This window comes from Channa argus, chromosome 8, assembly GCF_033026475.1.
Source record: "Channa argus isolate prfri chromosome 8, Channa argus male v1.0, whole genome shotgun sequence".
Taxonomy (NCBI): domain Eukaryota; kingdom Metazoa; phylum Chordata; class Actinopteri; order Anabantiformes; family Channidae; genus Channa; species Channa argus.
In genome coordinates, this window is record NC_090204.1 from 6,557,807 (window position 1) to 6,577,249 (window position 19,443).

Sequence of the window (19,443 nt, forward strand, 5' to 3'; positions counted from 1 at the left end):
CTCAGAAGAGGCCGATTACAGTTGTGTTGTCCGCAAACTTTAGGAGTTTGACAGTCGAGTCACTTGGGGTGCAGTTGTTTATGTAGAGAGAGAATAGCACAGGGGAGAGGACACGTCCCAGAGGAGCGCCAGTGCTGGTTTTCCATATCTTGCATGTATCTTTTTCCATCCTTACCTGCCTTGTCCAGGATCTATTGTAGTCTTATGTTAACTGCGTCATCTACTGACCTATTTGCCCTGTAGGCAAACTGCAGGGGGTCTAGCAGGGGCCCTGTGACGTTTTCAGGTGGCTCAACACTATTCGTTCAAAGTATTTCATAACCACAGCCATCAAAGCGATTGGCCTGTAGTCATTTCGTCCTGCGATAGTAGCTTTCTTAGGGGCTGGACTTATGGTTGAATGTCTAAAGGTTGATGGGACACTGCTGAAGATTTGGGTGAAAATTGAGGCCAGTTGGACAGCAAGGGCTTTCAGACAGGAAGGGCTGACCTTATCTTGGCCTGCAGACTTCGTGGTTTCCTGTCTGTGGAAGACTATACTGCAATAGAACTGTTGGTTCCATTATAGCCTTCATACAGGCAGAGGGTAAGTAAATAATGTGTGCAATCGTGCAGAAAAGCTAGTTGGTAACCCATTAATCTGAATTTTTCACAAGTTTTACTAATGCACATTTTGAACATTTTGGATGAAGCTGTATTGTACTGAATTACATTAACAGGTATATTATTTTTGTCAACAATTTTATATTAATGCTAGCACCACAATAACCTGTATAATGGAGTACAGTTTAAACAAAAACATGGTACCTATTACAATTGTACCATGTTAATGAAGAATAATGATGTATTACAGGACTGTTTTATTATGCAGCATTAGTTTTGTGCAGTGTAACTGATATACACACACCATCACATCACAAGTCTACGAACACTGACACAATGTTTAATTTTTTTGATGTGTATGCCACCACAGTGGACACTTCTACAAAGACACTGTCCAGAATCATTTTGGAACGCTTAGCCCTCTCCAGGTTGTGTGGCTCAAGGATGCTAAGCAGTGGTACAAACCTGTACTGGTCTTAGGTCCTCATCCACACTAACAATAAACATAAAAAAGACATAATTGGAACCCCGATTGTAAAGCAGAGATAGACTAAATAAAGAAGATAGTTTTTTATGTAGGAAGAAAAAATTCTGTTTATTTAAAATGTAAATAATTGGCAATTATCTCATGTACATTGTCTAAAATAAACTTACAAAGGACAACAGAAGTTTCTACAAACAAATTACAAATTCAGTTTCTAGGTTCTACAGGATCTACTTAACACCATGACATCAGCTCTGTGCAGGTGAAAGCCCGGAAGCTGCAGTGCGTTAGCCGGGATGGATGCGCTGTGCCAGGTTTCAGTGAGGCAGAAAACAGCAGAACGTGGAAAATCCATATTTGTTCTATTCAGAAGTAGCAGCATGGATATTTTATTATGCAGGGAGCGGAGATTCGCCAGGTGAACTAACGGGAGCGACGTGCGAAATCGACGCTGCCGCAGCTTCGTAAGTGAACCAGCGCGCTTCCTTCGTCTGCGTCTCCTCCAAGGTGCATAGACAGCTGCTGCTCCCCCAAACAAGATTTCAAAATACGTTTCTGGATGTGTGAAGACTGGTAAAACATTATGTAGAGTGGATTGTCTGCTATTAAGATGGTCATCTCTGATGTATGCAATTGGGTTAGCGCGGCCTAATACACAGAAAAAACCGACAAAGTTCTAGAGAGCGTTGGACCAGGGGGCCGTCCGTAGCGCCATCTGTGTAGCAGAGAAGTAAAGAAGAGAGTCGGAAGGAATCTTTGATAGAAGGGAAGATTTGCAGGAGAGTAGTTAGACAAGCCATGGTGTGCAAAAAAAAAAAAAAAAAAAAAGGCGAGATGGAGCTGGCAGAAAACTCAGTTTGAAAAGGCATCTCACATGCTGGGCAGTAATCAACATTCATGTAAAAATAATGCACATTTCCATCTATTTTTAACACTTTTAAATGTAGTGCCTCTTGTTGTAATACTGCATTCACGTAGTTTTGTTTTTTCTTAGGCATGAGCCTCATAGTATACGTGCGCTTTTATTTTGAAGGTTAAGCTCAGCCCCGGATGTGATACTTTTTTTTTTTATCTACGAGACTGAATCCTATTGATATCTGAGTTGTTGACCTGCTCCGATTCAGCTAACAAATGGAGACGATATACAGTGTTGTCGGCTTGGAGTGGCTAGATGGCACAAGTATTTTAATATTTCTGTGTATTTTTCTGTTGTTGGCTGATGTTTTGAAAAACAGGGTCCCGCCAAACTTTCCTCCAGGGCCCTGGGCTCTTCCAGTCATTGGAGACCTTCACCGCATTGATCCTGACAGACTCCACCTGCAGCTGGCAGAGGTATACACAATCCAGTTCGGAAAAGTTAGAGAGATTTACAGATTCAGAGTGAAAAGATGTTAAATCACAACAACTAAACATTTGTTTAGCGCCACAGAACTACACAGTCCTACGGTCCCTCTGATATTATACGCTAAGCAATAAACGGACTAACGTTTAGGCAGCATTCAGGAAAACAAAATGATGCAAGTAGAATAAACACCACATAAAAAGTGATGTTCCTTGTGAATTTAATATTTTCTAGAACTGTCAACGCACAGGCTTAAAGAGAAGATCACTGCCCAAAATACCACATTTTGTTTGCAGAATGCTCCCACACTAACAAAGCATTAAAGACGCAACAAAATCTCATTTCCGTATCAAACAGCACAACTTGTGATCAAACTAATACATGTTAATCAGCCGCTATTTTTTTTTTTAATGAGGTGAAGTACTTCATTAAAGTACTTCCTAAGAGCGTTTTCTTGATTTGTGCAGGTCTTTCTGCACCCATGTTGTCCTTTATATGCAAGATTTACAGCGAGTATCTAAACTAGACCTTTTTACTTTACGTTTTACTAAATAAATTTCACCTAAAATCAGGTGCTACTATTTTTCACTGTACCACATCAGATGTAATTTTTTTACACACTGTTGAAACAAAAAAAATCTAACTACAGTGGGTGAGAGAGATTGTAGACCCCTGAAATCCCCCGGTTCAGAGAATGGAGGCAGGAGGATCTGGTGGTTTATAGTCTTGAAGGCGGCAGACAGATTGAAAAGTATAAGGATTTTTGGTCAAATTTCATTGGTCGCAGCTTTTGCAGCCTGCTGGGACTCCAAAACATTTGTAGAAAAAATCTAAGAAAAGCATGGCAAAAATGGAAGAAGAGAGACAGAGGTCTGTCTGTTCCTTAAACAGTGGGGGGTCCCAGGCCTGTGGGGAGCTTGCTTCTTGTGACAGATCCCTGTGTATTAATGATTTGTGTAATGTCTGGGATTAGTCTGATTCCTGTTTCTTATAGGATGATGGAAAAGATGGGGGTCCTGAGGACAGGTGTTAGGATGGCTTGAGAGGAAGAGTGTGGTTGTGTCATTTTGGCATCACAGAGTATGTCCATTTGTCTGTCTGAGCAATACAGAGTGACTAATGCATTGCTTTTATTTCAAGCAGACTGGACTATTGTACTCTCCTCTGTGTTCTACTCGAATAGCTCATAAACCACTTACATTTGATTCAAGACTCTGCTAACAGGGTCCATGACATGGGCCAGAAGGAGAGAACACATTAAACCTTTTTCAAACTTATTTAAAAATAATTTAGTTTTTAAAGATTTCAATAAACAACAGAACAGAACAACAAAGTCATGCTTTTTAACAAAAACTTAAAACCATTTATTATTTCATGTGTCAACTCATTTATTTCATTTTTTTAATTTAAATTTATTTTTAAATTTGTACTTTTATTTTTGTGTTCTTTATCTCATGTTTTAGCAGTCTTTGTCTATATTTTAACAGTTTTAGTTTTTATTTTAGTCTTTAATTTTTCTATTTGTGTGCATTAGTGCATTCTTATAGTCTCATTGTTTAATGTCATAATGCCCTCATATGGTATGTTCTGTTATCAAATTCTCAATCAATCTCTGAAGCTCTTTGAATAGCATTATCCTGTACGAAAGGCGCTATATAAATAAAGTTTGATTGTTTTAAAAGTCTAAGGCTAACAATAAAAGTTTAAATGAAAACCCTGGAATACCCACTAACCTTTTAATGTATTGCTCATATTAGGCTCACAAAATAAAACCATAAACAGAATGGCCATCATTGTTCACCATATGTAGAGCTAGAACACTTAATTAGGTGACAATTCATTGGCAACAATGTAATCAATATGATATTTTAATAAATAATTTAAAGCTCAAAGTCTACTAGGTACAGCCTCTCAAATTTAAAACTGCCTTTTTATGGGTTTCCCTGGTCTTTTAAAATGTATATTGAGCATGTGTAAATTGTGTCAATTTTTGGCCATGTCATATGTTAAAATTTTAAAAATACAGAATTAAGATGAGACAGAGGTGGTTAAGTTATGATATTGTGGTGTGTTGTTGGCAGGGTAGTGATGACACGTCACTCATTCGGCTATATTCTGTGCTCAGTTTGCAGAGAAATATGGAAATGTTTTCAGCCTTCGACTTTTTGGTGAAAGGATTGTGGTCATTCATGGCTACCAGCTTGTGAGAAAAGCCCTGGTCCAAGAGGGAGAGAACTACACAGATCGTCCCATCATACCGCTGTTTGAAAAGTTATTTGAGAATAAAGGTAGTGTGTGGGTGTTTGCAGCATTAAGCATATTAGTGTTTTGTTTTAATTCCAGTTACTTTCAGTCTAATGCTGCTTTGTGTTCCCAAAGGTCTTGTGGCATCAAATGGTTATTTATGGAAGCGGCAGAGGAGGTTTGCTCTTCAAACTCTCAGAAACTTTGGTTTGGGCAAGAGGAGCCTGGAGATGTACATCCAGCAGGAGTGTCACTATCTCTCTGAGGCGTTTTCTGTCCAGCAAGGCACCAAACTATTAATGTTTTTCAACAAGCAACAAATTATCAACTTTTGTTTCTTCAAGCTACAAAATGCAACTATCACTGTAAATCAACCCACTTTTGTCTTCCCAGCGTTCCCTTTTTTTTTTGCTCTGCTTCACTCCTCTACCATCTGCTATTCAGGTTTTAGTTATTATCAAATTGCAATAAATGACAATGCTGTAAATCCTAATAATGATTTCAATCCTCTGATTGTTTAGAAAGGAAAGGCTTAATTTGGACAGGACCTCTCCACAATAAAATAAGATATGGAACATATTTTTACTACAATAAATATTTTAAAGAGTTACTTACATACTGTATCTTTAACTGGTAAGACGGCATTATGCTATTTTACTACACTTTTTTTTGTTTATTGCATTGATATGTCATTTTTCCTTTTTCTCAACTGTACATCTGTGCATGCTCCAATTCCTCATTACATTCAATCGTCCATGTGCATGTGACTCTCAATTTCATAGTTTGCATCACTTACATTTGATTTATGTTTTATGTTTTTGATTCTGTTTCCTTTTTTGTATTATCTTTTGTCTTTAAGGTCAGCCTTTTGATTCCCAGTCACTGATAAACAATGCTGTGTCCAACATCATCTGCTGCCTGGTGTTTGGGGAGCGATTTGAGTACAGTGACAAACAGTACCAGTCTATTCTCCACGCCTTTAATGAGTCACTGAAATTGGAGGGAAGTGTGCACAGGTGAGCTTCCGTTGTGACCAAGTTTCAGTCAAATATAATTCCCTAAACTGTACTTTATGCAGTACTTAAGTGAATGGACATGTGGGCAAACACAAACCCGAAGCACTGAAATATCTACTGAACATGGGCCTGTAGGTAATGTTGCTTATTAACAGCAGGCATTGATATTTTATGTTCATATTAAAATCTATAAAGTCATAGATTGTAATTAAGTCACCCAAAAGCTTAAACCTTCTCTTTAAATGCTAATGCTAACAAGCAGAAAACCAAAAAATACTTGCTGGTCCCTGTTGACGCAGGAAAATAATTTTATACCATAAGTATCTTTGCAAACATTGATTATCTACAGATTACAATACTGGGACATACTGTAATACTGAATACTAATGGGAAAAAATGTTAGCAACCAACCCGTGCTGCAGTTTGTACTGTGTATTACATTTCTTGGTAATAATTAAAGATGAATAATGTTTTATAGCCTGGGCTAAAGTCCAAACTGAAGAATTAAAACCATTTGTATCTGCCAATGTTTTGACATTGGGTGAGGTTACCCACCCGATGAGTCTGTAGACTTACATGCACTCTCATTTTCACAGAAATTTTTTATTACTTTAGAGACCTACTTTACTGCCTTTGTTTCATTCACAAGAGTTGCTAAATAGTGGGTATTACGTTATGTTTTACAGATAATTCATTGAGATCTAATTAGACCAAATATTGTAGCAAATGTCAAATTCAGCTTAGTAGGTTTTCTGAATTTCCTCAGTGTATTTAATGTACTTGAACTGTTGCCTGACTCCTTATAACCTTGAAACTGAATTCCTGCTCTTTAGATTTACAATGCATTGCCTCGGCTGATGGACTGTTTACCTGGACCTCACCAGAGGATATTTGCTTCGTCACAGGAGATGAAGAGCTTCATAAATATCAAGATCAATGCGCACAGAGAAAACCTGGACCCCTCCTCACCAAGAGATTATATTGACTCCTTCCTTATAGAAATGGGAGAGGTGAGGGTTATTTTGTCTGCATTGTATTTGTTGTCTTTACATTTTAAAAATACACAAAGTTTTTTTTTTTCTGTTTTTCTTTCTTTTAGACGAAGGACAAATATGCTGGTTTTGATTTAAACAATGTGTATTTGTACTCTGGACCTGTTTTCTGCTGGAACTGAAACAACCACCACTACTTTACATTGGGGACTGTTATATATGATCTACTACCCTCACATACAAGGTGTGTGTGTGTGTGAGAGTGTGAGTAATATCTCTCCTGCATCGTTTGAAAACATCTGGGCACGACTTTAAGAGCAGGGGTCTCTCAAAGGTAAGCTCTGATGTTGAAAGAGATTTAAGTGTCTACATTGTCACACATAATTTTCCCCTCAGTCGTCTACACTGTACTCAAACTCGTGTTGTTTCCTGTTTTGAATGTGAACAGAAAGAGTCCAGGCTGAGATGGATACTGTGGTTGGTTCATCCAGACAGCCTTCTGTAAATGACAGAGAAAACATGCCCTACACTGATGCAGTCATCCATGAGATCCAGAGAATGGGCGACATTGTCCCCCTTAATTTGTTTCGCACAGTGAACAAGGACACCCTCCTCGGCAAGTACACAATACCAAAGGTATATGATGCACATGCGAGAAACAGTTGCTTTATGTGAGGATTTGCTTTGATCTCAGTTTGCTAACTATTTTTCTATTTTTAAAACTATCAGAATTCATGTTGAATTCTTCCATTTGATACTGCTGCTTCTAAAATATCAGACAATACGCTTTATAATCTAAGGAAACAATCTATTGACTGTGTCCTTTTGGCCCCTATTCTGGAACTTTTGATTCTTGATTGGGGAGTGCATGTTTTTCAGCTAGAAGAAGAGAGCTGTTTTAAAATAGGGAGAACAGAGGGAGGCTTAGTTGAAAGATAACCATTAGTTTAGTTGCTTTTTAAATGTTAATATTCTAAGTTTGTTGTTGACCTTGGATCAGCATTTTGACAAAATAATGTTTTATTTTTTTACAAAATACTCAAAACTCCTGAAAGTTTTGGGCAACAAATTCTTTGTGTATTAAACACATGAAAAATGAACTGGAACAAATATCAGCAAAAAAAAAAAAGTTTTCTCATTAATGTAATTTCTTCAGGGCACCACAATCTTACCCACACTCAGCTCTGTCCTACATGATGAGTCGATGTGGGAAACTCCACACTCCTTCAACCCTCAGCATTTTTTGAACCAAGATGGTAAATTCAGGAAAAGAGAGGCCTTCCTTCCTTTTTCAGCAGGTAAGTGAATTGATACAAGCCCAAAGACATCAGGTATATGTCCTACTTTACCAAAAACGGGTTTAAGAGTTAAAATGAAAAATGTGTAAACTACTGTATGTCCATGTATTCTTGATTTGCCTGTGTTGGCAGAAAGCCGGGACATTGTTTTGTAATTTACTTCACTACTACTACTCCTTTTTGTATTTCAGGCTGCTTACTTAGTGTTTTGTCTTTTAACTATTCCTTTTAGAGATTTAGGAGAGGATATCATACCATCAGGGGTGTGTCACAGGTCATCCATAGCTGCAATGATCAGGAGGGAGTTTTTTGAGACGGAGCACAGTGTTAGAAAAGTAGAGCATATTTGTAAAATGACTGAAAGTACATTTTGGTACATAGATTGTTACAAATTAAAAGTTCAATTGTTAATTCACTATAATAAACAGATTCTTAATGAATGAATTTTAGGAGGGTGTCCTTTTCTGTAAAAACAATCTGATCTGTTATTGTGGGTTGTGTTTCCTCAGGTAAACGTGTGTGTCTTGGTGAACAACTGGCCAGGATGGAGTTGTTCCTCTTCTTCACCTCCCTCCTTCAGAGGTTTTCCTTCTCACCACCCCCTGGAGAGCAGCCCAGTCTGGAGTTCATGTTAGGAGCCACACGCTGTCCCAAACCTTAACGTCTCTGTGTCCTACCACGATAGTGGTAGTGAATTACTGTGATAAAGTGCCCTTACATTAACTGTAAAATGACTATATTATATATTGTTTAGTGGCTCAGTTTGTAGAGTGTAAAAAAAAAAATCAACATGCGTCCTTCTAACAACTCTTTTTACTGTATATTAGTTAAGTCTAATGAAATCAAATCCATAAAACACGCAGTTTTTTTGAAAATGCCTAAAACTGTATTCCACATTAATTTCTCATTTCCCATTTGAATTTGACAGCTTTGATTAAACGTGATTTGTGTGTAAATAAATACTGAGATTCAACCTGCTTTGGGTGAAAGTTCACGGTGTTTCACTGTTTTGATACCTTTTTCCAACAAACTGGATTATTCAGTCACATTGGGCAGAGTTTAAAGTTTGTCTCACTGAATGTATAATTGTACGCTGCATTTGATCTTTTCTGCTTTAAGAACCAAATTCCATCACCATACATATAAAAAGAACAGTTTGCAGTTTTTTCTCATAGTGCACCTTTAACATTTTTAGGTCACCAAGCCTCAACCCTCAGGTCTCTCTTATCTTCACATGAACACACACCCCCTCTAACATTTGGGTTTTCCCTTAAGTTAGAAATGGAAATAACAAGCAAGAAAAAAAGTGTCGCTGTGCTTATCTTTTTTTCAAACACAGTCGACATTGGTTCTCTGAGGGACTATGAACAAGCTCAAGAAGAAATGATGTGAGTTAATGTTTTGATATCAGGCTAAAATTGTAAGTTTGTTTTAGGAATCTTAAGATAATTGCTTACAGGATAGACCAAGCACAATCATTATTTCAAATGTCAGAAATTTACACTTGAATGTTTTTGATTTAATTCTTGATTAATCATTCGCATGCTTACTGGTACCCTTTGTTTTGCTATGTGTTGTGTAGCAGGAGCATTTTGAGTTAGTGCAACAAACAGAATCAGGGGAAAACATAATGAGGGTGCAGAATTGCTGTGGCCAGCATTTTTTTTCAAAGTAGACACTGATGCCACACAGCATGTTCCATGTTTGATCACTTTATTATCTGCTAACTGAAGCATGTTTAGTGAGAGCAGGTGCTCAGCACAGTGATGTTTAAAGTCAACTCAACATTTGTGGTGATGAGAAACATGCAACTAAGTAGGGCAACAAATTACTAAAGCTTATGTTCAAAGTTCTGCTTTTGCCAAAATACCGCCAAACTAGGTCACTGGCCTCTTTAAGATGTTTCATTCTCACAGCAGAGATCACTTTACTCAGATTGATTTCACAGAGGTAAGTGTTTTCAGATAGACGCTGCTTAGATTGCATGTCGGTAAGAAAACCAAGGCACATGGTATGGAAAATTGAGCGAGCTTTATTGGAACGTATTTATTCATATAATTTGATGTTTGAGTGGTCAAATGATGGAGAGGAAAGATGTAGAAATGCCTAATAGCTGGTTTGAAAGTGACCTAACCTTTCAAGATATCTTTTAAACTCAAACTTGTCTGTTTGATGCAGTTTATGTTAACCTTAGGTAGGTCTCAGTTTTTTCATCAGAATAAGGTAGTGAAAGAAATGTCTTATCTGCTGCTTGCATTACAGAGAAGCTATATCAGGAGCTGATTGGATATCTGTAACTGTTATCAGGTTTGAAGGCAAACACAACAGTGCTTCCTCCCTTCATGTTAGTTGAACTTCTGCTGTTCACAGCTGGCTGAGGTAAGTCTTACAGATAATTTGTTTTATGAAAATAGCCATAAAAATATATGTAAAGAAAGAAATATTTATATATGTGTGCAGGTCATGCTGAGTGGGTTCTTCGTGATTAACAACGATGAGCTGAGATGAATCGTCCCTCAACCATTTGGAGATTTGTTATTATACTTCTCAGTTTTTCCACAAAATGTGAGTATTACAGTACCTCCCATCAGTCTCTGATTCAGTGAGAAAACTATACTACAGCCTGGTAGCTGTTGTGGTTTTCAAGCTCTAAACTCTGTTTTGCAGCTGTGACCACAGCAGTGAGATGTTTTCATTTCTACATTACAGTCAAAAAAATCTTGGAAAGACACATTGCTGATCTTAAAATGTTCTTGAGATGCGTTTTTGCAAAGCTAACCTTGGAGATTCGCGGTAAAATGTGGAAGATTGTTTCATGGAATCATGGCCCTGGAGGCATCAATGGGTTTTACCATGTGTTTTCTGTGCAGCAGAGATTCATATTTCCCATCTAGTTGCAGTCATCCATTTAACATTGGACAAGTTTCTTCAGGCTTGGATCCTACTACTATAAAAACCTGTTTATTGTGTCTTTTGGGCAGTTTGCCCTCTGGTCCCGGCTGGCAGCCAGAGCTTCAATGGCCTTGGCGACCTGACAGTAGAGCCGGCTCCACCCTTTCTCATTGGCTCAAACCTGACAGTGTACTGTCACATCTCAAAATGTCAAACAAGGTAGGGATAGTAAAAATAAAACAGAATGTAAAATGGTGCACTTCAGCTCTTATATGCTCGTGTGAAAACTTATTCAGATATCCCCACATTTTTGTTTTATGTTCTCTCTGTTAAGTAAAAGGTATGTTACTGAATTACAGGTTGAAAATGTCCCTGGAGCTGAATGGAGTGACTGTGAACTCTTGGAGGAAAATCAACTGCACCACAGTGAAATTTAATCTGCCCAGTGTTCAAATGCCACAGTCTATAGTTCTCTGCAAGCTGCAGAGTGATCAGTCTAAGATTGTTGGTGGACTGGACTTGTATGGCGGACGTATGTACATTTAATGTGTCATGAAACTGGGATTGTATAAACTTTAGAGCAACTGCAATATTTTCTAAGGAGAATTTAAATGTTAATACAGCAGTATGTCCAAAAATGATCTGCATCCACATTTACAGCTTAATACCTTTTTGCCACTGCTCATACTTCAGTTCAGCTAATATGTGCAAAGGTTCCGCTAAGTTGCAGAGAGAAGCTGTGGCAGTTTTAATGTGTTAAAATGATAATACAGTAGGTGTTCCTCAGCAGACGTGCAAAAAGAAAGACTATTTGCTTTCTTCTCTTCTAGTCCCTCCAGGAAAACCTGACAATATTATCTGTGAAACAACAAGGAGCTCAGATATCATAACATGCTCCTGGGAAAGAGGACAGGAAACATACCTCCATACTACCTACAATGTGTCAATAACCAGGTATCATGGTATTATGAAGTCAAATGAAGCTAGTTTTTATTACTAGTATTTTTGTAGTTGTTAGGCCAATATTTTCTTTTGATACCAGCAAATGCATTTTACCCAGTGTATTTACACTAACATGCTTTAATATCAGAGAAATTGGGACCCAGATATATTTCGATCACATCCAGGATGCTGAAGAACTCATTATACCACGAGGAATTTTAGATGACAATACTACCTACAAGTTGACCATCGTTGCTTACAACCACTTTGGAGCATCACAGAGTGATCCATTCATCCTGTGTATAAATGATACAGGTAAGCTCTCACTGTTAAACACATACATTCTTATGAATGAGGCTGCATGTACAAAATACATATTTCTTTCATCCGAATGACTTGCTATTTCCTTAAGAAATGAGTCATCCTGCGACTTGTGTTGTGCTTAAGACGGTTGTTCTATCATCACACTTTGACTAATTTGACCTGCTTATCAGCAAACGCTTTCTCGGTTTTTGTAATTCCTCTTTGAAATTAATTGTTGGCAACACTGCACTGAGCTATGCTACAGTTTGAGTGTTTAACATCAGCCTTCTCAGTCCACAGTAGTGCTGAATTATTATTCACTCAAGTTATTTAACTGTGTCTGGAACTTGTCACACTGGACAATCACTGTCACTTTCTTGCACTTACACTATTTCTCATATTTTGTGGTTTACAGTGACACCAGAGATTCCTCATATTTGGCAGGTGGAGTTTACAAATAGCTCCTGTGGAGCTACATTGCAGTGGACATCCACTGAATCCTCATTACATCTTAGACCGTACATCAGACTCCGTGCACATAATGTCCCCTGGGTAAAGTGATCCTATGACACCTGTGATATCCACTTATTTGCAGGCTCAGCTTTTATCAGACTGTGTGCAAATCAGCTAAACCCTTGGCAACTTTTAGGAGGTGAGAGAGGGAACAGAGATCAGTGAAGGTATGATAAGAGTGGATGACCTGAGACCCTTGACTGAATATGAGTTCCAGATGAGAACATGTAAATCAACATCAGGCCTGACACATACCAACATGCTGAGCTCGACCTGCACCACGAGGTCGCTTTGCAGCAAATGGAGCTCATGTGTGAGGAGGAAAAGCCCCGGAAAAGGCAAGTTCACAATCTCGACATTAATATTCTTACTTTTCATGTACCAAGTGCTTATCTTAAGTTTGCCGTTACTCGTGTAACTTCTCAAATTGTGTGGTTAAACTTATCTTCAGCTCCATCGCAGCCGTTGCATGTCTGGAGGAAGCTGGGCAGCAATGGGACAAGTGGGCTGCAGATCACTGTTCTGTGGAAGGTAATTTGCGATAACTGTTAATCAGATTCGGGCTTTTGTTTGTTTGCTTCTAACACAGGAAGTCGGCAGTGCTGAAAGGTTAAAGGAAAAGTTCATTTTTGGACATGAGTTATTGTGTTCTTGCCAAGAATCAGGTGAGACAGCTGCTGTTTTAATATGTATGGTAAACTGCTCCCTGCAAACCTATTGTTTTTAAAGTTTGAGTTTTTTGTTTGTTTGTTTGTTTTTGTTTTTTGCAAATTGAACCTAGCAGAAATAACTTCTCTCTCTGAGCTTTAAAGGTGTTAGTATAAATCAGATCTCAGACAAGAGGATTCCCTTTAGAATGAGCCAGAATACCATATCCCCCTTGTTTCTAGTGTTTATGCTGAAGTTATGTCTGATACCTGTAGCTCTTAATTTAATCCACCTAGATATCAGTGGTATCAACAATCTTCTCTAACTCTTGACAAGAACTGTGCCTTACAAACATTTAAAACATGCTTCATGGCTGACGTGAAAAAGTGATGGATGGATTTCTCCCCTAGCCTCCGCCTTCAGACGATTATAGCGGTGACCTTCAGCACTACAAGATTTTTCTGGCTAATGACCAGAAACAGATTGTGACTTGTGCTGCTAACTTGTGCCACTGTCCAGTTTTGGTACCAGAAGAGGTTCACGCACTGAGCATCAGTGCTTTCACTACATATGGGACTTCTCCACCAGAAGATGTGCCATTCAGAACCTCAGGTACACATGTAAAACCAACTTAGAAGATCTAGCAAAACATGGAACATAAAAAGATCCCACTAAAATGTAAACAGTTTTTGTTTAGGTGGTTTTAGTCCTGATCTGATCGACCTGACTCCTGCAGCTAATGGCAGTGCTGTACACATATCCTGGATGTGGCTGGGGACCAAACACTGGTCAACATCTGGAGGAGACCTGCTGCACTATGTGATAGAGTGGACAAGTGTGCCTGAGGCCGAACATGAGTGGCAAAAGCTGGCCAAAGATCAAAACAGCACATACATCTCAGGTACAGAACATTTGTCTTTTAGGCACAATCAGATCACAGAACCTGCACACACACACACACACACACACACACACACACACACACACACACACACACACACACACACACACACACACACACTCATACACACAGACACACACAGAGTGAACATTCTCAGGATTAAAGAGTTTGGGTTATAAGCTTCAACTGCGATACAACAGTGGCCTCCTGTGGACAGTTGGAGAAATACACTGGTACCTGTTGAAGATGTAAAAAACAATATGATATTCTTTATACGTGAATTTTGACTGTGAATTTTATGTGACAGTGTTTAGTTATCCTGTATTGTTTCAGGTCTGACTGCAGGTGTGAGGTATAATATCTCTTTGTACGCTGTGACCACCAGAGGTGTCAGTGCTCCATCATCCAGACTGATGTACTCCAAACAACAGAGTAAGATTCATGAACTTGGCATGTCTCTAAAAACTGTGTATTTGTAAATTTATTTTGGACATTTGTGGAAAGTTTGAAAGTTTATCATGTGATAGATTTTTGCATGCTTATGAATCAAAAGTGATTCAAACAACACATGCATGCACACCCATCATCTTCTCTTTCATTGTTTGTGTGTGTTTGAATCAGAACCAGTATCTGGTCCCAAAATATCAGTGTTGGTCCATGAGGCCATGCGAATTCTGATTGTCTGGGATGAGCTGCCTGTAAACCAGCAGAGAGGTTTCATCACAAAGTACACCATTTATATTCAGACGCTAGACTTCAGCAGCCCAGAACTCATTGGTGAGTTGTACTGGGTCCTTTTAAATCATTTTAATTTCAGTCTGCAATAATGTTTTTGTTTTTTGTTTTTTGTCCCATGTGATGGGAAACCAAATATATGTCACAGTTTTAAGCTGAAATAAAAAGATCTACTTTTCAGCTTTCGGGCATTGTGATGGACAACAATTATTACAATAATCAAGAATACTACATGTAGACATTTTTTTGTAATTTTAGTGAACTTTTCATTTAAATTTAAATGGTAAACCAGCGTCATTGAGCTGCTTTTGTAATCTGTGGATCTTAACCTGATTGGTTATAATAACATTAAACTTTAACGTCATCTGGCTAAGGGAAACTCAAGTTGGCTGTGAGTTGTTTCCTGTTCTTGTACATCAAAAGCTCTTAGGTGCACATAACCCCATGTTCCTGTTTGTACTTTACCTAGGTGAGGCAAGTCTGCCTGTGTGTGTGCACATGTGGGAAATTACATATGCAGTAGTATGCATATATTTTGTGTTTCAGCATAAGTTATTGTTACTTGATGGAAAGTGTGCAAACAGCATTCCATCCCCTCCCACAAAGCCTCAGTGCATCAGCAGGGTTTTTCTGCCCTTACTTCCAGTAACAAGGTGAATTTCAAGAGTTGAACAGCGGCATGTTTTATGTTTTGTATACTAATAATTTGACTTTTTCAGCCCATCATACAGTAGGGATTATGCTTCAGAACCTAAAAAACAACAGGTGTGATAACACTGAAATTAGCAAACATGAAAATAGTTGTACTTATTTCAAGAGTTTTTGATGTTAAAAACCTGACTGGGAATTATAATCCTGTCTAGTTGTTAGTTCTAATATGTGTGTCCAACAAAGTCAAGGACAAGACGATTGATCAGAGGTATGTTAGTGGATACATTTATGTTGCTTGGTTGTCATCATTTTCATAGTGTCTTCAGTGAATTGTAGAGTTTTGTAAAACTGGTTTTAACCACGAACAGGAAGCCATGTGACTAAGTGCACACATGCATCTGTGAAGGCTGTTACTAACCAGTGTGCTTCACACACTATTTCTGGAGTTTAAGGGCACCTGAGAGCTTTTACCTTTTCCTCTTTCTGTGTGGTGAGGTTTTACTCAGAATTATGGCTATGTTTTTTATCATTCTCAGGCTCTTCTTACTTGAAGCAGACTATAACCAGTCTACTTACATTAACTGTAGCTGTACCACATTGACAACACACAAGAAGTACCTAATAAATTAGGCTCTAATACACTGAAGATCTCCAAAAATGTTATTGAAAGCTGGGGAAAGAAAAAGTGTGAATTGGTTTGACAAGAAGGTTCAATTAGAAGTCGTTCTGGAGCTTTCTGTCATACTACACGGGCTTCCTCAGCAGATTTGCAAAGTAATTTTTTGCAACAAGTTTTTGCTTTTGTTCTGTTCATTCTTGTGTAATTGTTTTAAGCATCAGCATAATCTGTATTTATGACAATGTATTAAATCACAATGTGCAAGCAATGTGTCAAAATGAAAGAGGTCACTCATTCTGACGAACCTACAGAGAGAAGAATACAGAAAACAGTTTCAGTTCAATTCTTAGCTGTTAAGTATGCAAATATACTGTTTTCGTTCTTCGCGAGGAGCTTGATAGCCAGATATTTTTTGAGTTGGTAAAGCTCACAAACAGAGCAAAAACAGGAATTATTGATTTTTCACACTGTTTTTTTTTTTTAGATTCGTAAAATGGCCAAAAGCATGATTGTTGAAGCATCAATATTTTTAGTCTGTACATAAATAAATAAAACTTGTGAGTAAGAAGTTTGCTTATTCTCATTTGTTTCTCTCCAGTGACTGTGTCTGGCTCAGGCCCCAGACAGATGTGGCTGGACTGTCCAGAAGGAGCTCTTGCTCTGCAGCTGACTGCGTCAACTTCAGCGGGTGAAGGACCACGGACGAGCCTGATCTCCTCTCGGCCTGCAACCCCTGCAGGTTACTCCCTTGTTGCCATCCCCTGGCCCTGTTATACAACAAACATTAACTTATTAAGTGTGTACTTACAGTATGCTGCCTGTATGTAATTCCCCTTCATTTCTAATCAGTGCCAGGAAGATTTAAGTGGGTAGATAAGAGAACATTGTTTTCTTAACTCTATGACAACCAGTTGACTAAACTACTGTGTGTTTTCCTTCCTATCTCCTCTAGCTGGTCTAGTGATTGTGATTGTTTTCATTGTTACCCTGTTCATAGCCATCATAGCCAACCTGATGTGCTGGAGTTGTGTGAGGAAAAGGTATTTGTATTAAAAAAATGTTATCTTTTGATGTTCGATAGAAAACAATAGTCCGTTTTGTAAAGAAGTAAGTTTTGTTTTACTAGTAACCAGGATGGATGCCACAGTAACTGATTTCATGAAGTACCACACCACAAGCAGTCTCGATTAACAAGAACCCACACAATTAACATGAACAGAAACCCAAACCATCTAGCAAAAGTTGTAGTAGTTGTGGTTAATGGCCCCTAATCTGATTGTGTGGTTTTAGCTGTGGGGGCACCATGTATGTGCTTCATGCTTCAACAGATTTATTTATTATCAATAAAACATTTTATGCTTTTAATAAAACTCATTATTCTGTAAACATAACTTTAATACATCCAATACTTAACGATTTCTGAATACTACAACCTTAATTGTTTTTCTGTCCTAGAATCAAACAGAAATGTAAATCCTGGGGTCCTGCCTGGCTTGTTGAAAACCTACCAAAACCAGGAAACAGTAAAGCCATCAGACTGCTGGAGGTAATCCAGACCGATAAACTGCGTTGACATTTATGGTTCCCTTTTCTTGTGTCAACTATTGTCACCATAAAAACCCAAATGACAGCAGCTAGCAACTGAAACAGCTGCAGTGACATGGGAATAAAAAAGGAGATTTATGTGATGGCAAAAATGTTCACTGGAGCTTTGAAATATGCTTAAATAAGTGTCCATACCAAAGTAGGAAGTGATGTTGGTGGTTATTTCTGCTTTCATTTTGACAGGACATAGCTACTTTGTTTTTGTTACCACCATTATGAGCTTTTGCAAGTGAATGCTTCATGATGCATGCAACACATCTGACACGTGTCAGATGTGACAGATGACTCTCTGCTTTAGGTGAGTCGGTTGAATCTAACTTGCTTTGTTATTTTTTTTATTCTATCTCCAGCAGGACGGAAACGAACCGTCCTTCACATGCACCCACAGTGACCCTCCTCTGTCCCCTATCAGTTTGATCTCCTGGGAAGAGAGGGAAGATGTGTACCCCACCATCCATGTGGAAGAATCTCAGCTTGATTCTGGACGGCGCACGGTAGAGACACCATTACTAACGTCACATTCTGGGACAATGCCTGTTGACTGCCAGCTGGAACATGTCAACTACAAACCCCAGTTCACTACGCTGGCTTTGCAAGAAGAGGAAGCAGAAGCGGAGCAGAAGGGTGTATCAGCAGGTGTGGAGGAGGGCGGACGTTCAGGTGTATTCGGAGGCTTACTGGGAGGCTTGCTGTCCAGTGTGGACATGGATTTCTCAGATTCACCCCTGGGAGTGCCTCTCAGTTCTGTTGCCGGCCTTTTGTGGCCTAAAACGTCTCCTGTCTCGAAAAGAGGTGTCTTACAAGGGAGAAGATTGACTGAGAATGGTGCTGACTCTGCCTTTCTGGAGTTACCCCAGGGTGAAATAACCCCGAATGAGTCAGAAACTTGCATGTCTGCATATACAGTTGGGACAATGTTGCATTATGGTTACTTCCCACAGGTAGCTGCTGTCAGCAGCACTACCCTCAGCGAAACACAGAGGTAGCATGGACGATGGAAAAACACACTAAATGTCACAACAGCATTACTTATGCACCAGTGACCTGAGTCATTTTGTGTAATTAGAGGTAAATCATGCTTCAGTTCATCTGTAACTCGTTTGTTAAAAAACAATTATTAAACAAATAAAAAATACACACATGGAGTTTGATTTAATGCCAAACAACTCTGTACTGTAAGTTCTTTCCTTCTGTGAATGGCCTTAAGTCTTTTTAGTCGCAACAGTGACAAGCTGTTGTGGATAGTATTGTCAGTCCCCGTCTGTTGATTGGTCCATCCCTTAGGTCTGAGGTCTCAAAACTTTAGAATTTCACACATATTCATTGTCCCCAAAGGTAGAATCTTTATGTCTTTACAACTATGGGCTAAACTGTCATGAAATGTGGCACATGTACAGTTATCTGTGGTTTCCAGACAATGTGTCTTAGTAAGTTTGGTTATTCTGTGATATTTTTCCACTAGCTCAGTGGTCTCCACACAGACGGTCATAAGACAAATCAAAAGAGTTGCTAGATGATTACAACATGATGAGAAGATATGAAAACCTTTCTGCATCCACCCATTCATTATCCAAGCTGCTTATGCTATGGGTTTGCTGGAGCTGGAACCAGTTAATAATTTGCTCTTTTTTCTTGTTAAGTAAATGGTCTGCACT

At 38.7% G+C, this 19,443-nt stretch overlaps 1 protein-coding gene and 1 pseudogene across 6 annotated transcripts; both read left to right on the top strand.

The window, feature by feature from the left end:
• Positions 1–1,932: 1,932 nt before the first annotated feature.
• Positions 1,933–8,957, top strand: LOC137131321 (cytochrome P450 2J2-like; annotated as a pseudogene).
• A 152-nt stretch (positions 8,958–9,109) lies between these two features.
• il23r (interleukin 23 receptor) lies at positions 9,110–18,943 on the top strand. Of its 6 annotated transcripts, none has more exons than XM_067512399.1 (18): positions 9,110–9,399; positions 10,242–10,358; positions 10,440–10,544; positions 10,961–11,090; positions 11,231–11,403; positions 11,702–11,825; positions 11,962–12,128; positions 12,532–12,668; positions 12,766–12,967; positions 13,081–13,160; positions 13,688–13,889; positions 13,975–14,178; positions 14,512–14,610; positions 14,800–14,955; positions 16,782–16,979; positions 17,136–17,223; positions 17,639–17,729; positions 18,139–18,943. In XM_067512399.1, exons 3-18 carry the CDS (start codon positions 10,484–10,486, stop codon positions 18,772–18,774), a joined length of 2,748 nt encoding a protein of 915 aa, XP_067368500.1. In that variant the 5' UTR covers positions 9,110–9,399; positions 10,242–10,358; positions 10,440–10,483; the 3' UTR covers positions 18,775–18,943. The 6 variants fall into 6 exon arrangements, with proteins under 6 accessions (XP_067368500.1, XP_067368499.1, XP_067368502.1 ...); XM_067512398.1 differs by having other exon boundaries at positions 9,110–9,367; XM_067512401.1 differs by having other exon boundaries at positions 9,110–9,367; positions 18,142–18,943.
• Positions 18,944–19,443: the final 500 nt, after the last annotated feature.

Bases quoted from the DNA above. Each gene is read 5' to 3' on its own strand.
- il23r (XM_067512399.1), top strand. From the start codon at position 10,484: ATGAATCGTCCCTCAACCATTTGGAGATTTGTTATTATACTTCTCAGT. The intron at 11,091-11,230 runs GTAGGGATAGTA...ACTGAATTACAG, and splicing joins ATCTCAAAATGTCAAACAAG to GTTGAAAATGTCCCTGGAGC. The intron at 11,826-11,961 runs GTATCATGGTAT...CTTTAATATCAG, and splicing joins TACAATGTGTCAATAACCAG to AGAAATTGGGACCCAGATAT.